General features: G+C 49.4%; 1 protein-coding gene across 13 annotated transcripts in view; it reads left to right on the top strand.

The window, feature by feature from the left end:
* The window catches only part of Bcorl1 (BCL6 corepressor like 1), a 68,695-nt gene extending 50,090 nt beyond the window's left edge, over positions 1-18,605 (top strand). For all 13 annotated transcript variants that reach the window (XM_021240543.2, XM_087199796.1, XM_087199795.1 and 10 more), the window contains 6 exons: positions 1,208-1,429; positions 2,900-3,066; positions 4,146-4,291; positions 11,021-11,098; positions 12,267-12,420; positions 16,476-18,605. In XM_021240543.2, the coding sequence (XP_021096202.1) occupies positions 1,208-1,429; positions 2,900-3,066; positions 4,146-4,291; positions 11,021-11,098; positions 12,267-12,420; positions 16,476-16,758 (1,050 nt within the window). In that variant the 3' untranslated portion in view covers positions 16,759-18,605. The remainder of the gene's footprint in view (positions 1-1,207; positions 1,430-2,899; positions 3,067-4,145; positions 4,292-11,020; positions 11,099-12,266; positions 12,421-16,475) is intronic.
* Positions 18,606-19,069: the final 464 nt, after the last annotated feature.

Here is a 19,069-nt window from a genome sequence, read left to right as displayed (position 1 = left end):
GAAGTCACATACTGTCACTTCTGCAGTCTCCGCTTAGGTATGTTATATAGGTCAGCACTGTCCCATGTTGGAAGGGGCTACCCAAGAGCACAAATAAAGGGATATGGGATCCTCAGGAGCCATCTTGGAGATTATTCTCTGGCTTCCAGTGATTCACGTCCCTTCCACATGTAAAGTATACTCACCCCTCCCAAGACCCCCAAACTCTCACCCAATTATGGTACCAGCCCCAAGTTTAGAATTGTGTCATCTAACTTATTAGGTCAGGTGCACATGAGGCTCTTCCATTTGGTTCCTGGAGTGCAGCTTTTCATTCACAGTCCTGCTAATCGAAGCCCCTTGAATTAGAGACAAGTTTCCTGCCCCCATGGACCCAATATGCAGTAGGACTGGCATGGGAATCCACTGTAGACATTCCAGCTCGACATGGAGGACAAGGGAGGCACCCAGTGATCACTCATGAGAGCAGGACTCTCCTGCCATTCTGTGAGCACCTGCCTGTTCATTGTTCTGCAGCCTTTGCAGCGTTGCATTATCTCAAAGGCCCTGCAAGGGACAGAGGGAGGTTTGGGGGTTATTGGGCTGGGCCCTGGCTCTCATGGCTGATGGATAGCAGAGACAAGCCTCAAACCCAGCCTATCTGGTTCCCAATCCTCAGCTCCTTTCACCATCCAAGATGTGCCTGAGTATGATCTGGGGACAGGTGTGGCAAAAGATAGGAAGGGCCTGTGAGGTTGATTGGCAGGGGAGGTTTTGAAGCAAGAGTGAAGGCATTAGGACATGTGACTTTAGTCAAAGACAGCTATTTCTGCTTCTCTTTGCCATTATTGCTTGCAGGTATGGCTTATCCAAACCTCAGTAAACAGGGATTGAGGCAGGTAGAGAAGGCATACCCAGTGCATGGGGGAGCTGGGATGTCCCCTCCACCTCTGGTTTCCAAACCCTTCATCATTCTGTGGTTTATGGGCTGAGGATCTGATGCTTTTTGGATCCCCCCCACCCCAGGTGGATCCTGGAAATATTATACATGGCTAGTGACCAGCCCAGCCTCTAGCCTTAAAGCTGACAGTGTTCTGAGCCACTTGGGGTACTGTCAGCAAATCACCACATGGGCACAGAGGAGGTGAAATGGCCCTGGCAGCCAAGTGTTGTGATGATGGATGGGACATGTTACCTGGCCTGACCTAGCCCTGCATCTGCTTTCCAGGGCAAAGGCCGTTGGAGCCAGCAGAAGACACGGTCTTCCAAATCCCCCACCCCTGCAAAGTTCACAGAACCATGTACACCTTCTAAGTCCCGAAGTGCCGGCCCAGAGGAGGCCTCGGAGTCACCTACAGCCCGGCAAATCCCCCCAGAAGCACGGCGACTCATAGTGAACAAAAATGCCGGTGAGACCCTCTTGCAGCGGGCGGCACGCCTGGGCTATAAGGTGAGTGAGCTCCCTAAGTGGGTGTTCACAGGATGACACTAGCCTAGGCTGGTAGAGGAGCTTCTTGCCTTGGCTCCTCTAGGGCTTGAGTCCAGGCTGGCCTCCTTCCACTACTCCCGCATGGCCTCTAGGGCTGCCTAGCCCCTGTCTGATCTCAGGGTCTGGGAATGCAAGCCCATTTGAATATCATCAGTTTGGGATCAGTGCAGTTGAAATGGTGGCAGCATCATCCACTGCATTCCTAAGCCAGGAGGAGGATTTGGGGATTTTCAGTGACTGTTAAATTTCCCAATGTGGTAGCTCCCCACTCAGAGAAGAACAAGGGGTGAATGTTGTTGCTCACCCTTCATCTCCTCCTGCAGCTTCCCCTCATGTTGGCTTCTGGTATAGGGAACAGGAGCAGGTTCAAAGGGCAAAGCTGAGCCAACCCCACCTGTACTACTTCCTTATACATTGGAAAAAAGGCAGGAGAGACCACTGGCATTTATTGGGCACCCCTTTTGACATGTTAGAGCTTGGATTACAGTAAGCCTGTGGAGGTAGATTTAATTAGGCCCATTTCACAGATGAGAAAATGAAGGCTTAACAATGTTAAATGGTGTGTCCAAGATCACTCAGTACTACAAATATATACATCTATATTCAAATATATATGTCAGTATTCAAATATATTTTGATTCCTGAGTGCCAGGGTAGAGGTGAAAAACTGCGTTCACTGTGGTTAAATTATATTGTCACACGTTTTTGTCATCTCCCCCTTTTTGTTGATAAGTGCTCCCCTGACTGTGTACCTTGGTCCCCACCCTGATGATGTCCTAGGATTTGCTCCTAGCAATGGAGTTGCTTGCTTATAGAGTATACAGTTGATTTTTTTAAAAGGCTCTCAGTGACTCAAACAGCCACTCTCAACCAGGCTGGTCAGCACAGGGGAGCTGACTTGAGAGCGCATTCCCGTCAAGCAATCCATCTTTTTTGAATGCATAGTGTGGGTGTCTGCATGGCTGCCAAGGGACACCTGGACAGACAGTGATGACCAGTCCCTGCCCTGCCTGCTGAGGCCAGTATCCAGGGATAGTACTTAAAACAATTCTTTCTTCCTTGTTCTTGAATTACCACCAGAAGCTGCGCTCGCCACCACATGTGCCTGGGCCTAGCTGCAGGAGTCCAGGTCTGGGCATGTAAGCTCTGGGTGGCAGGGGAACTTCTCTGGGGACTGCACCCCAACAACAACCACCCAAATGAGTGTTCTTGGCCATAAGAAATGTCTCCCCACTGCCAAAGAAACTGCCTAGAGCTGGCAATGGCAGCTCAGGACTAACTTTGTTCACAAAAGATTTTGAGACACATCAGTCAGTCCCTGGTATAAAGGGCTGGCTCTGAGGCTCCCTGACCCTTGGGGGCTTCGAGTCTAACTGAGATGATCCTAAGAATTAGACCTCTCTGCTCACGGAGCTGCCCCTGTCCCCACAGGACGTTGTTCTGTACTGCCTCCAGAAGGATAGTGAGGATGTGAATCACCGCGATAATGCTGGCTACACAGCCCTGCATGAGGCCTGTTCTCGCGGATGGACCGATATCCTGAACATCCTCCTGCAGCATGGAGCCAATGTGAACTGCAGTGCGCAGGATGGCACGAGGCAAGCACCCCAGCATCCAGCCCAGCCCCTCACTGAAAATAACTTGCCCCAGCCCCAACCTTTGCAGCACACGAAGTTGCGAGCTGCTGGGAGGCCAGTTCTGTACACTGTAGAGGTAACCAGTTGAGGGCAGGAGCTGATGAGTCCTTGGGTGGCCAGTCTACCCTGGTTATTAAGGGCAGGCTGAGGTTATCCAGGGCTCATCCCATCCCATGCAGTTGTCGCCAGGAAGACTTCTCAGCCTTCCTTCATATATTCCTGGGGGAGGCACCTGTCTTGGGAGGAGTGTAGGGCCTTAGGAACTAACTGGAAAGCTGACCTTAGGGTAACATTACAGACTTGATTATTCTAATTTGATCCCCATGCACTTAAAAAAATATACCTGCTGCTGGGGATTTAGCTCAGTGGTTCCACTGCCTGCCTCGCAAGCACAAGGTCCCAAGTTCGATCCCTGGTACCAAAAAAAAAATATATATATATATATATACACACACACACACACACACACACACACACACCTGCTGTGTCTTAAATTTACCCGCTCTCCTTTATTCTGCCAGAGGACCTACTTCCTGGGCAGAATAGACATGAGTTATGTACCAAGTAGGAGGACGCAGACCAAAAGGCCAGGCTACACCTGGCAACTGGTGTGTGAAGCCCCACTCTGTCCATCCCTGCTCTCTGGCAGTCACCTGGATCCTTCCATTCTTGCTCCCTGTATTGCTTTAACTTTGACCTCCATCAGTGTCTTGTTTTCTGCTAAAGTGTAGAACTACCAGTAGAGCTGCATTGTACCTTAGGGACTGTCCCAAGATGTTAGGGGAATGAGAGGGAGGGAAAGAGAGAGGGGGAGAGAGAGGGAGAGAGGATAAATAAAAGGCTCCAGAAAAAGGAAAAGAAGGTGGACAGATGGTATGGGGGATTACAGGCCAGAGGTGCTTCCCTGCCCTAAGTCTCAGCACACATTACTGAAATAGGTTACCGGGAGTTATGTCTCTTTTTCCCTGACCGGAGCCCAAAGCTTAAACATCACAGTTCCCTTGTGGCCCTGTTGTCCTCACCCTGTGTCACCTCCACAGGCCAGTTCATGATGCAGTGGTCAATGACAACCTGGAGACCATCTGGCTCTTGCTGTCGTATGGGGCTGATCCCACACTGGCCACCTACTCGGGTCAGACAGCCTTGAAGCTGGCCAGCAGTGACGCCATGAAGCGCTTTCTCAGTGGTAAGTGTGGCTCAGACTTGCAGCTGGCAGCCTTGGGGCTGACCTTTGGACTCCTGAACCTGTCATGGAATCCTCTTCATTGCCTCCCATCCACCTCTTTACATCTTTCCCTCAGCCTCTCAGACATCCCTAGCTACTTTTTTTTTTTTTTTTGGTACTGGGGATTGAAGTCGGGACCTTGCACTTTTGAGGCAGGCGCTGGAACCACTGAGCTAAATCCCCGGCCCTTCCCTAGCTACTTTAAAAAGCCCCATGGCTATGAGTATCCGTATTGCATCTGCTGCAGGGCCCTGGCACCACACAGGAACTCATTCACTGCTAGGTGTCTGAGGTAGACCACCATCCAGAGCGATAGCAGCCCCACTAATAGATCTGTTTGGGGTCAAATGTGTTGATCTGTGCTATGAATGGGATTTTAGTGGCAGAGAAATGACTCTTAGCATTTTGTTGTTTGTAATCAAGTAGAACCCCTGGGACCCTCCCTGAAACTTTATTCCCTGAAACTTTATTCCCGCATCCTTTGCATCCTAGGGTCTGCCTTCTTTCCATTCCCCTTCCTTCCTCCCTCACCTGCTGCTTCTGGAAAAGTAGCTGGTGTTCAGGGCCATGGTGGGGGCCCCAAGCCTACACGCATTTGTTTTCTCATGTGTGGGCAGCACTGTTTATCTGCAGGTAGATAGATCCAGATCTACTGAGCTGGGCAGGGGTGGGGGAGGGTAGTCTAGCTTGGGCATGTTCAGTAGGAAACTCTTCAGACTTCACCATAGAGTTCCAGGGACCCCCAATCTCTCGGTGATATCACAGCTTGGCCCTTGGAATTACTTCTTCAGATTGCCCAAGTGACAGAGCAGCTGGGACTTGGATCTCTGAACTTCCTCAGAGGCTTCTGTGTTGGCAGGAAAGCCCCTCTCAGACTAGGAGCTGACTAGCCTAAGATGGCTCCGGCCTCCCACATGGTTTTGACCCCAGTTATTCCCAAGCCCCCACCCAGCAGAGAAAGAATCCCCAGCTCCCACCAAGGCATTCATTTGTTTATTGAACAAACGTTAATGAAGTAGCTGATAATAGAGGAAGAAAGAGGGACCTTTACCGAAGGTTCTGGTGGAGTAGGGACAGGTAGAGAACACTACCTTTATACTGTGGAAGCTGGCGGTGCAGGGGGTTATGTGAGGCTACCGAGGGAGGGTGACTTCTGCCCAGCCAGTCTCCAGTCAGGTCCCAGTCAACCAGACAGAACCCTGGAGTGCAGGCTTCAGGCTGGAGGGCTTCTTTTCCATTTTTCTCCCTCAGCTCTGGATCCCCAGGCCCATGTCCTTGAGGGACAAGAGGGAGCATTGGGATGTTCGTTCAGGCATTTGGCCTGGGCCAGTGATGACTGCTTAAGCTGAGCATCACCAGGGGTGCGCCCTTTTGATGCCTTGAACTGAGTATTTCCTCTGATTTTTCATCCTGGAATGACTCCTTGCGGACTCTCAGGGACCTCTGGGCAGATGGGATGATGGCTACAGGGAGCGAGGTTGGAGGCTAGGGAACCCTCCCCTCTGCTACCCTCCTCTCCAGCCCCTGCACCCGGATCTGCTGTGTTGACTTTTTTCTTTTTAAAGTGGATTTTTTTCGTTTTAACATTATCTGTCTAGCTGAGGTATTTAAAAAGCTTTTTGCTTTTCATCCCCAAGCCATTGCCAGGCCAGACTCGCTAGATTAATTGTCTTCATCTTCCCTCAGTGGAGGTCTCCCTGGGCAGTAAACGGAGGTGAGTCCCTGTAGGGTGCAAAGAGCTCCATTTCCTGCAGGCAGACAAGGCGAGCCTGAGTGTCAGAGTTGTGCCTCGTGGACAGCTGCTCTGGCTTTGTACAAGGCCCCTATTCTGGAAGAGTTATCTGGGACTCGAGTCTTTTTTTTTTTTTTTGGTACTGGAGATCCAACTCAGGTCCTTGCTCTTGCAAGGCAGACAGAGGAACCACTGAGCTAAATCCCCAGCGCCCCCCCTCCTTTTTCTTTTTGAGACAGGGTCTCCCTATGTAGCCCAGGCTGGCCTTGAACTCAAGGTGATCCTCCTGCTTCAGCTTCCCAGTGCTGGGATTACAGGCGTGAGCCACCACACCCAGCTCCAGTCTTCTAAGTACACAAAGGAACTCATTATTTGTAGGTACCCTCCAGTACATCCTTTCTTAAAGCAGAAGATGCTGGTAATTCATGCTGGTTGTAAATGTGGATTGTCTTACCTGGGGTTGACTTCAGGTGAGGCCCATTTCTTCTGACTCAGGAAGGATAGAGCTACACTCCCTCGCTTGTTTGTCTGTCCTTCCATTTGTTGAGCACCTATTAGGTTCTAGGTGCTATGCTGGGTGCTGCAGGCCAGACAGTAAACCCTTCCTACCTCATTTTCAGGGTCGGAGCTCCAAGTGGCCCAGATCCCCAAGAGGCCTTTGGAAGGCTTTCCCTGCTCAGGCCAAATGATAGCCAGACCTCTGATTGGTTTACCTTTGACCCTTTGAAGAAAAGACCAAGCCAGCCAAAGGAAAACAGATTTGCCTTTCCTTGTCGGTGGGAAGGAATGTGGAGAGGGATGGTGGGGGAGCTTGCTGCAGTTTGGTTGGGAGCATCAGAGGCCTCTCAGGACTGCTTTTCCTCCCACTGCTGAAAGGGTTAGCAGTTTACCACTTGAGGTCACTGAATCTCACGGTTTTGTTTTTCCTGCCAGAAACCTTTGCTGTATGACCCCATGTTGAAGACTGCTTTTTTTTTTTTCTTTCGGTACTGGGGATCAAACTCGGGACCTTGCACTTGTAAGGCAGGCTGCAGAACCACTGAGCTAAATCCCCGGCCCTACTGCCAGCTTTTTGTTTTTCTCTCCTTTTGTGTCCCTCATTTGGTGACTTAGCTAGAGGCAATGGGGAGGGGGATTTGGCACCCTAGGAAATACAGAAACTCTGAGGGCTGCAGCTCACATGGAGGTGGGAGGCTCTGCTTTGAGGCCCTGAGGTGTGTTTGTTTTGTTTTGAGGTGAGATTTATGTAAGATAAAATTAATGATTTAAAAGTGAACAATTCAGTAGTATTTAGTACATTCACTACATTGTGCAAATTCCAAAACATGATTTCATCAGCCCCCAAATGAAACCTTGTACCCATTTAGCACCTGCCCCTTTTCCCTTCCTCTCTGCCCCTGGCAACCACCATTCTCTGTTCTGTCTCCATGGATTTACCTATTGTAGGCATTTTATATAAATAGAATCATACCATCTGGGGCCTTTGTATCTGGCTTCTTTCCAGTAGTATATTGACTTCAGCAGTCATTCCTCTTGATGGCTGAGTAGTAGTCCAATGTGTGTGTATCCCCCGTTTCTTTTATCCCTTCACCCACTGATGGGCATTTGGGCCATCTCTAGCTTCTGGCCATTGTCATTAGTGCCACTGTGGTCCTGCATGTAAAAGTACTTCTTTGATTACCCATTTTCAGTTCTTTGGAATGTATATATAGGAGGGGATTGCAGGGTCCAGGGCACTTTTTCAAGGAAAAGAGAAGAGTGTAGGACGGAAAGTTGTAGCTGGGTGCAGGGATAGGGAGAATCAAGGGAAAGGAAGGTCATGCTTGCTCCTGATGCTATGTGAACATCTATGAGGCACGGGCATTGGTGCTGCCCTGTCAGGCAGGTCCAGAGCTCCTCCTGTGTGCTGCTGCTGGGCCCCTTCGCTCCTGCCAGTTAACTTTGGGCTGCCCGCAAAAGGCAGGCTCACCTGCATGAGACAGATGTGAAGGCAGTGCGAAACTGGAGGAATGTGCTGGGGGCTCCAAAGGCAGTTCCCAGCGAGGAGCCCCAGGAATGTGGTGAGCGCGGCCACTCTGATGGAACCCTTGTGTGACCTCTTGCAGGGGAGGGGCAGCCGGTCTTGAGCGCATGTGTTTCAGCATGCTGCTTGAGCGAGCACTTAAGAGTCTCACCTCTCTGCAATTCTCTCCCTCCCTCCCTCCTCCCCCATATGTCTGTTAGCCCTTACCATGTGCCAGGCACTGGGCTTAGGTGTAGGGGAAGCAGTAGTGAACAAGACTAGCGTGGCCCCTGCCTTCTAGGGACTTAGGTTCTCCTTCCTTTATCTTCCATGACCCCAAGCACAGGTCTGGGCCTGGAGTAGACACCTATCTACCTGGCAGATGCTTCTGGAAGGAACATTGCTGACTCTCTCGTATGGTACAGGGCACAACAGAGCATAGCACCTGGCCATGTGAAAGGATCTGATGTGCATGACTGGTTGCTTGCCCGTTACTTTGAAAGCTTCGCTCTGGCTTCCTTTCCTACTGTGGGAAACCCTTCGACTACTAGAAGATGGCAAAAAAAATGAGTGATTTCAGCAGCTCAATAGCTAAGCTGGGTTCTTCCTGCTAGAATGACCAGAGGCAAGGGATGGCAGGTAGTGCTGGTGTTTTCCACTGGGAAGTTGAGCGCCAAGAATGACTGCCAGCTCCCTCCAGGGAGCACGTCACCTGTGCCCTTTGAACTCGCCTATCCTGTTGTCTAGGTGTCACTTAAGGGCTGGTGGCAACCACGCACAGCTAAGTCAGTGGCATCTTGGCAGCTGCTGGGCCATGAAAGCCAGTGGGCCTGCTTTTTTGTCAGGGTGGGACCAAGAGGTGAAACAGTTCCACTAGATGATGTCTAGCTGGGAAACAAGGAGGCTGAAGGTGACCCGAGATCTGTCTGTGGGGCCAGGGAGTGAAAGGTGATTTTAAAAGTTGTTTTACTATGGTAAAATACACATAACCTAGTTTACTATTTTAGCTATTTTAAAGTATGTAGTTGAGTGACAGGACATTCAATATTGTACAACCCTCACAGCTGTCAAGTTTCAGAACTTTTTCCTGTCCCCGTTAGCGGCCACTGCCCATTCCCCTCTTCCCCTAACCCTGGCAGCCACCAATCTGCTTTTGGTCTCGGTGGACTTCTCTATTCTGGACATTTCATGTAAATGAAATAATCTGTGTGGCCCTTGTGACTGGCTTCTTTCACATAGCATTATATTTTCAAGATTTGTCCATTTTATGATATGTATCAGTATTTTGTTCTTTATGTCTCCTCTTGTTTCTGGCTTTTATCACTTCGCATCAGTATTGCAACCTGTATCAATACTTCATTCCTTTTTATGGCTAAATAATATTCCACCGCATGGATGTATCCTATTTTGTTTATCCACTCATCACTGATGGCCATTTGGGTTGTTTCCACCTTTTGGCTGTCATGAATAGAGCTGCTGTGAAAGTTCATGCTTAAGTTTTTGTTTGAACACCTGTTTTCAGTTCTTTTGGTTATACACCTGGGAACAAAAGGAGAAGAATTTTTATGAGGATAATCCTGGCTATTTTCCCCATGATTTTCAAAGACAAAAGAAAAGGAATTACACTTATTTTTCTTTTGGAGCTGGGACTTAAATCCACAACCTTGCACTTGTTCTACTACTGAGCTACATCCCGGCCACTTATCTTACTTTAATGCATTCCCGCCCCATCAGACAGCTCATGCCACTGGATGGGACAGTCATATATGTTCCACCGGTGGTTCAGAGCTGCCCAGCAGTGAGACATAGAAATTATACGGCCCTGTTGTGAGGTTTAGGGGCGTGTGCCTGTAGTTCCAAGCTACTTGAGAGGCTGAGGTGGGGAGGATCACTTGAATCCAGGAATTCGAGACCAGACTGGGCAGCTAGTGAGATCCTTGTTTCAAAACAGTAAAAGCTATGGGCTGGGGATTTAGCTCAGTGGTTTCACCGCCTGCTGCACAAGCACAAGGACCCGAGTTTGATCCCCGGTACCAAAAAAAACCAAACAAACCAAAAAACAGTAAAAGCTAGATGTGGTGGCACATGCCTAGAATCCCAGTACATGGGAGGTTGAGGCAGGAGGATTGTGAGTTTGAGGTCAGTCTGGGCTTCATAGCAAGTCCAAGACCAGTCTAAGCTAAACAGAAAGACCCTGTTAAAAAATATAATAAGAAAAGCTCAGCGTGGTGGCACACACCTGTGATCCTAGCACTTAGAAAGGTGAGGCAGAAGGTTCTCAAATTTGAGCCTAGTCTGGGCAACTTAGGACTTAGTGAGACCCTGTCTCAAAATAGAAAATGAGAGAGAGACAGAGGGGAAGGGAAGGAGGGCGTGGACACACCAGACAGACAGAGAGACACATAACACGGAGAGAGAGATTGTGATTGGATCTGTTAACATTGGGACCAACAGGGAATGAAAATGCTGGGTGAGTCTAGGATTCTGCTTGTAGAGGAATTCCCTATGCAGTTTGAGGCAGGGGTCCTAAAACTACATGCCCTCAGGCTGATGTATAGGAGGGAAGAGGCTGGGTGGGGACTAGAGCCCGCACATGTCGCAGCTCCCTCTAGCCAACTGTTGACATGAAGGAATGCAGACACAGTGTTGCCAGATCTGATTTTTTTGGGAGGAGTGAAAAGTTGGAAATCCAGATTTTTAAGTGAAATCTCTAAGTTTTAAATTGTTGGAGGTTAAATGTTTTTCTTGTATTGAACACTAGCTCAAACCCCAGGCAGTCGTGGGCTCTATTCGGCTCCTGGCTGTTGCTTTGTAACCTCAACTGGAAGCAGGAAGTGGGTCGCTCCAGGTCCCTTCTTGGCCCTTCTTTCCTCCTCCCATCTTCCAGCTACATATTTGTGGAGCGCTCCTCTTCAGCCTTCCCTCCTGTTCTCACTGCCATCTCTTCTTTCCTCAGATCACCTCTCGGATCTTCAGGGCCGGGCAGAAGGGGATCCAGGTGTATCCTGGGACTTCTACAGCAGTTCTGTGTTGGGTAAGCTTTAAGTGGGAAGAACGCTACCCTTGTATGTGGCTTAGAGATGTAGGATTTGGTTTGGGTTTTACTGATTCTTCAAGATAGGAGTCATCCTATGAGGTAGCCCTTCTTCACCTGCACTAGCCTTTACAGACCCCTTCAGCCCAAACCCTAACCCTCCTTCTACCAGACCTCCAAGTCATTTTGCCTGAATCACAAGATGTAACTTTGATTTGGATGGACAAAGGCCTCCCTCCTTAGTCTGCTACCACTCCCCACTGTGGGTACTTTTAAAATTCTCTCTCTTCTTAATCCCACCAGAAGCCTCCATAAACACTGTCACCTCTCCTGGTATTGCTCATACTCAAGAGGGTGCGATGCATCTGGCAGCTGCCATTCCCTCGCTACCCTGCCCCCATGGTGCACACCTAGTTTTTTGTTTTTGTTTTTTTTGGGTATCGGGATTGAACTCGGGACCTTGCGCTCATGAGGCAGGCGCAGGCATCGGCACCACTGAGCTAAATCCCCAGCCCTCTAGTTTTTGAGATAGCTGGGGTTCTCTGGCCCCTTAGCCTTCTACCCTAAGCTTCATTCACTCTTTTGGAAGATCGGCATGTCTTTGTCTGCAGTGGGCCAGGGGGTAACAATTAAGGGAAGCCCCCACCTCTAAGCTTGGAGGAAACTAGGGCAGCCAAAGGTCAGGATGGAATGCAACAGGCCACACCCAAACCCGCGGCTGGGGGCAAGAAACATCTGAGCCCCAGGCCTCAGAATCACGCAGGGAGGCTGCTTAGGAAAGCTGTAGCCAGGGAAGGGCAGGTGTTTTTACCTTATACTGGACTGCTGGTAGTGTCTTCAGGCTTCCATCTCCAACAGCCGAGCAGCTCATCCTTTGTGTCTCCTTGCTTTTTCCAGTCAGAGGGTGGAAGAATGTAATAAATCTTTGGCCACAAAGTACTTCCTTCCAGGACTAGAGCTTTTACCTGTCCTCTCAATGATGCAAACCGTAGCATCAACAACCGAACCTTGGCATCAGCAACAGCAACCGTTGGGCCAGCCAAAGACCTGTGGCCTTGTTGCTTATCTCCTAAGCACCCCTTCATGTCCCTTTATCTGATTGGAGCATTTCTTCTCTTCAGTATGTTCACGTAGTAGAGTCCCAGGTCTCTGTGTATTATCCTTACAGAGCAAAAAGATGGGTTTACCTGTGACCTCCTACACAATCCTCCTGGGAGCGCTGATCAAGAAGGAGATGATGTGGAAGAGGATGATTTCATGTTTGAACTCTCAGACAAGCCTCTTCTCCCTTGCTACAACCTCCAAGTGTCAGTGTCCCGTGGGTAAGTGTCTAAGAGATCCACAGGGACTGTGTACCCCGATCCTGGCAACCCCCAGCCCCCGCTTCTGGGGAAGGTGAAGCTGTCTGGGAAGAGGCAAAGACTGGAGCTTGGGAAAGGTCAAATGTGACAAGGGCCAGCCTGATCTCCGAGCCCAGTCTGAACATAACTTGAGTTCAGATTAGAGGTCTGTGGACCTCTAGATCTGCACTATGTCTGGCGGCTGCATGCATTTCCTGAATCCCCTTTGTGCACTGGGTGTAAGAAATTATCTGGGAGATATTTGGGCTGATGAACTATTAGAATCCTTGGAACATTTTTGTAGTTTCTGGAGACAGGCAGACAGAATATTTGCAATTGAGATTCTTAGAAAAGCCAGGACATATGGTTGCCATAGCTGTGGAGCCACTAGGGTCCTTAAGCAATCTGCAGCCTGGGTTCTTGTAGCCTTAATGTTGGCAAGGTGATGGCATCATGCTGGTAGCTCAGATGACTGTGTGTGTGATAATGGGGAGCACCTCTTCACAGAGACTAGAGTATAGCTGACACTTAATATTAGATGGGACCCAACTGGTTCTCTCTTGGATGATTCAGAAGGGAGTTCAACAGCCTGCAGGACTGTGGTTCTTGTTGGGTTTCCCTGCACATCAGCATATGGATGCACTGCTTGGGAAGATGAGAATGCAGGATCGATTTCCCTTTTGTTCCTCCATCATTAAGTATTTTTTTTTAAGTATTTTCACCCCCCCTTTTTTTTTTGGTACCAGGGATCAAACTCAGACCTTGCACTTGCCAGGTAGGCACAGTGCTGCTCAGCTACGTCCCCGGCCCAAAGTATAAGCTTACCTTTTTTTTTTTCCTGTACCGGGAATCAAACTCAGAACCTTGCACTTGCCAGACAGGCACAGCACCACTGAGCTAAATCCCCGGCCCTAAGTATTTTTAAAATGATGTTAAGGATTTTTTTTTTTGGTACCAGGAATAGAATTCGGGACCTTGCACTTTCAAGGCAGTCAGTGGCACCACTGAGCTAAATCCCCGGTCCAGGATTATTTTTCTTTGATACTTGTTTTTTTTTTCTTTTGTTTTGTTTTGTTTAGTGAAGTTTTACATTTATTAAAGGTAGGAAAAGAAACATGCTCTGCAGAGCAACTATGGGCCAATTAAAAGTAGGAAAAGAAGTATACTCTAAGGTGAGAACAGACCACTGTGAAGGAGAGTACAGTGGCCCTTGATACCTGTTTTTAAAATATCAGACCTTTTTTTTTGAGATAGGATCTTGGTGTGTTGCCCAGGCCAGCCTCAAACTCATGATTTTCCTGCCCCAAGTACCTGGGATTCCAGGCATATGTCAGTGTGCCCAGCTCAGTCAAACTCATTTTACTTGTTTTGTTTTGTTTTATTTTTTTGAGACAGAGTCTCACTATGTAACCTAGGCTGGCCTTGAACTCACAATCCTCCTACCTCAGCCTCAAGTGCTGGGATTATAGGCTTGCACCACCTTGCCTGGCTATTAAGCCCTATTTTAAAACCCAAAGAATCAGCACAACATGCACAGGATAGTGAGCAGGGTGAATGACAGATTAGGAATGCATCTAGTGAGTGCCCTCTGTTTATGACACTGGCCCCTAGGCCCCATTTCTTTGCATACCTTCCCCCATGGCCTGATAAGAATAAAAATAGCCTATATGATGACACTAGTAGGGATCAAGTTTCAGGGGCTTTGGTCCTTATTCTTCTGGGCAGAAGCTGATCCCTGTGGGCGGGGCGGGGCCTCTGGGATATAGTATTGCATAGTGAATTAATTCCTCCAAAGTATCCAGCACCTCCTCTGAAACAGGATCTTGGGGCTGCAGGCAGTAAAAGGACCAGGCTAGGCTGCTGTAGGTAAGGACATAACATGGGCGAGCAAGGGCCTTGTGCCACTCTCTGAGCCAGGTGTCAGGCAAGTTGTCAGCTGAGACCTGGCTACTGGGAAAGCTGCCTTCTGTCCTGCAGCGCTTGTTCTGAAACTGCCCTTCCCCACAGCTGCAGCATAATGTAGCTGTGTCAGGTCTTTAAGAAGTCCCCTCTGAATCATCAAAGCAAGACTAGATTCTGATCGCCAGTAGGAATGTTTTGAAGGGGATCAAACTCGGGACCTTGCACTTTCGAGGCAGGCAGTGGAACCACTGAGCTAAATCCCCGGCATTCCCCCATTCTTTGAAAGTGATGGTCTAAGTGTATGGTAGGGATGGGGATTTAGCTCAGTGGTTTCACTGCCTGCTGCACAAGCGCAAGGACCCGAGTTCGATTCCCGGTACCAAAAAAAACCTGGGGCCTAAGTGTATGGCATCAGTGGTCCCTTTCTCTTAGCCTGGAACACTCCATTCCCTAATCACATGAAATGACCATCATTTGGAAGAAATGTTGCATGTGCATTTTAAGGATAAAGATTGTAGGTCTGGCTAGATGTTTTAAGTGCTGTACAAAACATTCGATATCATAATATGTCTTAAGCAGCTGCAGTAGGTCAAACCCTGCCGACCAGAACACAGCTCTGGCCTTCAAAGAATCTAGAGTCTAATGTAATAAACAGACAAATATATAATAACTCTAATAAAAGACCAAATGTTCTAAGCAGGTTTATTATAAAAAGCTTAAACAGTTCAGAAGGTGTCTATTGAAAAATAAAAGTTCCAGTCCACCCCTAACCCCTCATCCCGAGGCCCCATTTTGTGTTGCTTCTGCAGCCCTTCCAAGTGGCTCTTTTGGAAATCAGTATTGTGATACAGGGGTGTGGAGCAGGCACCATGAGGCTTGGGCGGGGGGGATGAGCACAGAGTCATGGGTGATGTGGCATATGAGCTGGGCCAGGAAGGTGAGAAGGGAACATGGCATGGCACGAGCAGAGCCACTGAGACACACTAGTTGAGGAGGTTGCAAAAGCAGGAGTAGTCCTGATCATGTGGCTGGCACATGAGGTATGGGATACAGTGTATGCTGGGGGTCATGGGTGTGGATGAAGATTGGGTTGAAGAGGTCACATGGAGTCATCTTTGGAAGGTCTTATTTAATATCTTGCTAAAGAATTTGGAGCTTTTTCCTGGAGGCACTGGGGATCTGTCTGGAAGCTGTTCAAAAAGTGGAGTGGAGAGTCAGATTTTCTTTGTAGAAAACTAATTGTTACAGAGGATCCAGTGAGGGTGGGTGGGGTGCAGAAGAGTGATTCTGGACAAAAGGAAGCCAGTCAGGGACTCATACAATACAGCCTAGACAAGAGGAGTCCAAGGCTGGAGCTGGGGCAGCCCTGGAAACGGGAAGACTAACACGAGGAGGCAGTGTTTCTTCCTGCTTTAGTCAGTGTAGGCTATTGGCCTGTGACCTGCCTCTCTAGCACCCCTCCCAGCTGTCCCCAGGCTGCTGCCCAGTCGGGTGTGCTAAGCAATGGCAGACTCTATGTAATGTGAGCTCCAGACTGCAGAAACATTGGTGCTGCCGCTGCTGCTGCTGCCGCTGCTGGAAAACAAACTTGTCTAATGCATTCCAGAGCCAAACAGAAATGCCTTTTGGATTACCCGAAGTTTAGGCCTTTCTCCACGGCTCCCTTTCTGCTGGGGATGATCTTGGAGAACAAGGAGGCCAGGGAAGCAGGAGTGAGAACAGGAAAGGGAAACCAGACGAGGTGGGCAGGGGCAAGGCGTCGGGAAGAAATGGTCCTGGCAGATGGGAAATCCCAGGTCACGGGTGCAGACAAAGCCCTGGGGAAGCCTGCTACGAGGTTTGGGTTCTGGCAGGCCTGGCTCCCTCCTGCTAGCTCTCCTTGGAAGAGCTGGGTCACAGGTTGAGTACTCACTGATTTTCAGCTTGGCTAGGAGAAAATATTTGTCTCAGTCTCACCCAGTGAGAATGTGGTTTAGTGAGAGGTAGCTAGACTAGCACTAAGTTTCTTTGGGAGGACCAGGGCCAAGTTAGACTGCAGGGCTCACTCAGCCTTCTCCGGTCATCTGCAGTGCTTCTGGCAGTGCCAGCCAAGCCCCCTGAGCCTCCCTTCTTAACCCCCACCCTTGCCTTTTCAGGCCCTGCAACTGGTTCCTCTTCACCGATGTCCTCAAACGGCTGAAGCTCTCCTCAAGGATATTTCAGGCCCGTTTCCCGCACTTTGAAATCACCACCCTGCCCAAGGCAGAGTTCTACCGGCAGGTAGCCTCCAGTCAGCTGCTGACCCCTGCTGAGAGGCCTGGTGGCGTGGAGGACAGATCTCCCCCTGGCTCCTCTGAGACTGTGGAGCTGGTTGCTTACGGGCCCGAGCTCCTTCGGCTCCTAGGGTCTGAGGTGGAATTCCAGTCTTGGAACAGTTGACCAGGAAAACGGCACCCCCTCTTCTTTCTCCTCCCAAGTTCACCCTTCCCCCACCTCCCCTGTCCCCCCACCGAGCACCAGACTGCAGAATGAGGCAATAATATGGACCAACAAGAAGCCGCCTTATCAATGCCAGCATTAGTGACTGGATTCTTTTTGTTTTTTGGTTACAGTTAGTTCTCATCTCCCTGTCATCATTGTCATTGTGGTTGGTGATGGGGGTGGAAAGTTGAACTCCATGTCTGAAGACAAGAGGTCCGGCGGGGGGTGGGGGTGGTAGGAGGTGGCGCCAGGGTCCCTTGGACTGGAACCTTTGCATATGACCGAGACCAAACATGGGCCTGGGTGGCTGTGGCCTGTTCCAAGGAGAAATGAGAAAAGCCTAACCCTGAGCGACCCCTTGTCCCCCTGTGTTCTTCTGTCTTCCATAGTATTTATTTTATTAGTATTTAATTTGTATTGTTTCATTGGTTTCTGATAAGTCTGTATCACTGTGACGATTTGAGACAACTTGTTGTATTGAGGGACTTTCTTTACCTCCTTTCTGTTTCTTGATAAGCTTTGGGGCTGCTCCCTCCCTCTGACAGAGTTATCCCCAGGTTGCTCCCCCACTCCACCCCGGGAGGGGCCCAGGTGGGCTGGGTGGAGAACATGTGACTAATGAAGCTGGCTCAGAGCTGGGGGCCTGGGGGTAAATCCTGAGGCTTTGGTGCTCCCCTTCCCTTGCCAGTTTTTCTCTTCCCTGTCCTTCACAGAGGACCTGCCATCTTGAGATTAGTGTTTACTGGGGAGAGCAGAATTGGGTAAGGGGCTTGTGAGTTACTCCAGTAAAGGAGAGTTGAGAATGGGCCTGAGGGTTCCCTGCTCCCTTCAAGGTGAACAATATGGGGTTCTTCTTCCATCTTTCCCCACATCCCTACCCATTCCATCCTGTCCTGGCCTCCCCCTCTCCAGATACTGAGCCTCTTGCCTCTGGGCCCTGGACTCCCATCTTCACCCCGCCCCCCACTGTTCTCTTTTGGAATCTGTGGAGGGCTCTGGGGCTGACAGCCTGGTGTGACGTCAGGCAGCGCCAGTGCTTTCCTAGGCGAAGGCAGGAGACCAGTCTGCAGCCCAGGCTCCACTCAGGCTGAGTGTGTGGCCGCCCACCCGCAGCCTCCAGGCCAGGAGAGGAGGAGAAGGAGGAGCTCGGGGTGCTTCCCTGTCCCCAGCCTCTCTGTGGCGTGTCTTTCCCACTCTCTTATTTTTCTACCGATTGCTATTTTTCCGAACAATCCTTGTAGAGAGTCTGTACCATCCAAAGGCAGGAGGGCCTCACTGTGGCTGGCTCTGGTTGGAGATGGTACAGTTTTATTGTACAGGTGCTAAACATCAACAACAAAAGAAGAAAATGGAAAAAAAAAAAGACAAAAAAAGGAAAAAAAAGCCAGTTTGAGGATGGGACAATCTGTTCTCCGGAGGCTCCTGACCCATCTGGGAGCATTGGTGGTTATTTTCTTTGTATTGTGTTTGTTCTTTGTTCCCTGGGGGAATTTCTGGGCCCCCTTCTGTAGGACTGCTCCCCAGCCCCATCATCCTGCCCAGTTGGTTTTGAAGTTGTTCTCCCTTTTTAAAAAAAAAAACAAAAAAACCTAAATATATATATATAAATATATATATATATATATAAAGTTGAGGGGTTTTGGATTTTAATTTTTTGGTTTTGGGGTTCATGGTATCGTGTGGTTTACTTTATGTTTTATGTTTGCCTTTACTTTTTTTGCATTTGGGTGTATATTCTGGCTGCCCTTTATGTTTCATTTTAAGCAACTGGCTGTGGAGTCAAAAAACACTTGCATACTGAAAAACTCGTGTCAGGACCTCTGTCTCCTGTCTCTTCACTCTTCTTCCCCTTCTGGCTTTCTGGAGGTTATGCTGCCCCTACATCATAAATGGGAAACCCCCTGATCCTGCTTGGTAGTTGTGGTCCCCAGGGGCACAGTCACTGGATCATGACCTGGAAAAGAAAAGGAAAGACAAATCCCAGGGCCGGGGCGGGTGGGGCAAACTGAGTATCTAGGTTTGGTTGCACTGGTCTGTGTGGGGGTGTACAGGAGAGTTCTTGTTTGCTAGAGGAGTCGCAGGACCGAGGGGAATAAGCCTCTCTGAGGAAATCGCCTGCCTGCTGGCTCCCCTTCCTGCCCCGGACCACCCACTGGCTGCATGCTCTGCTCAGCTCTGGTCACCATCCTGCCCTCCCTCACGGTTGTGCCAGTGCCTGCCCTGCTCCCCTGCAATGCTGGCCTTCCACACTTCTGATTTCCAATGATCC

Source organism: Heterocephalus glaber, unplaced genomic scaffold (genome assembly GCF_053883595.1).
Source record: "Heterocephalus glaber isolate CG9 unplaced genomic scaffold, H.glaber_assembly_v1.0 deba00001729, whole genome shotgun sequence".
NCBI classification, from domain to species: Eukaryota; Metazoa; Chordata; class Mammalia; order Rodentia; family Bathyergidae; genus Heterocephalus; species Heterocephalus glaber.
Note: the sequence above shows the minus strand (reverse complement) of the source record. Positions and strands in the feature narration are given on the sequence as shown.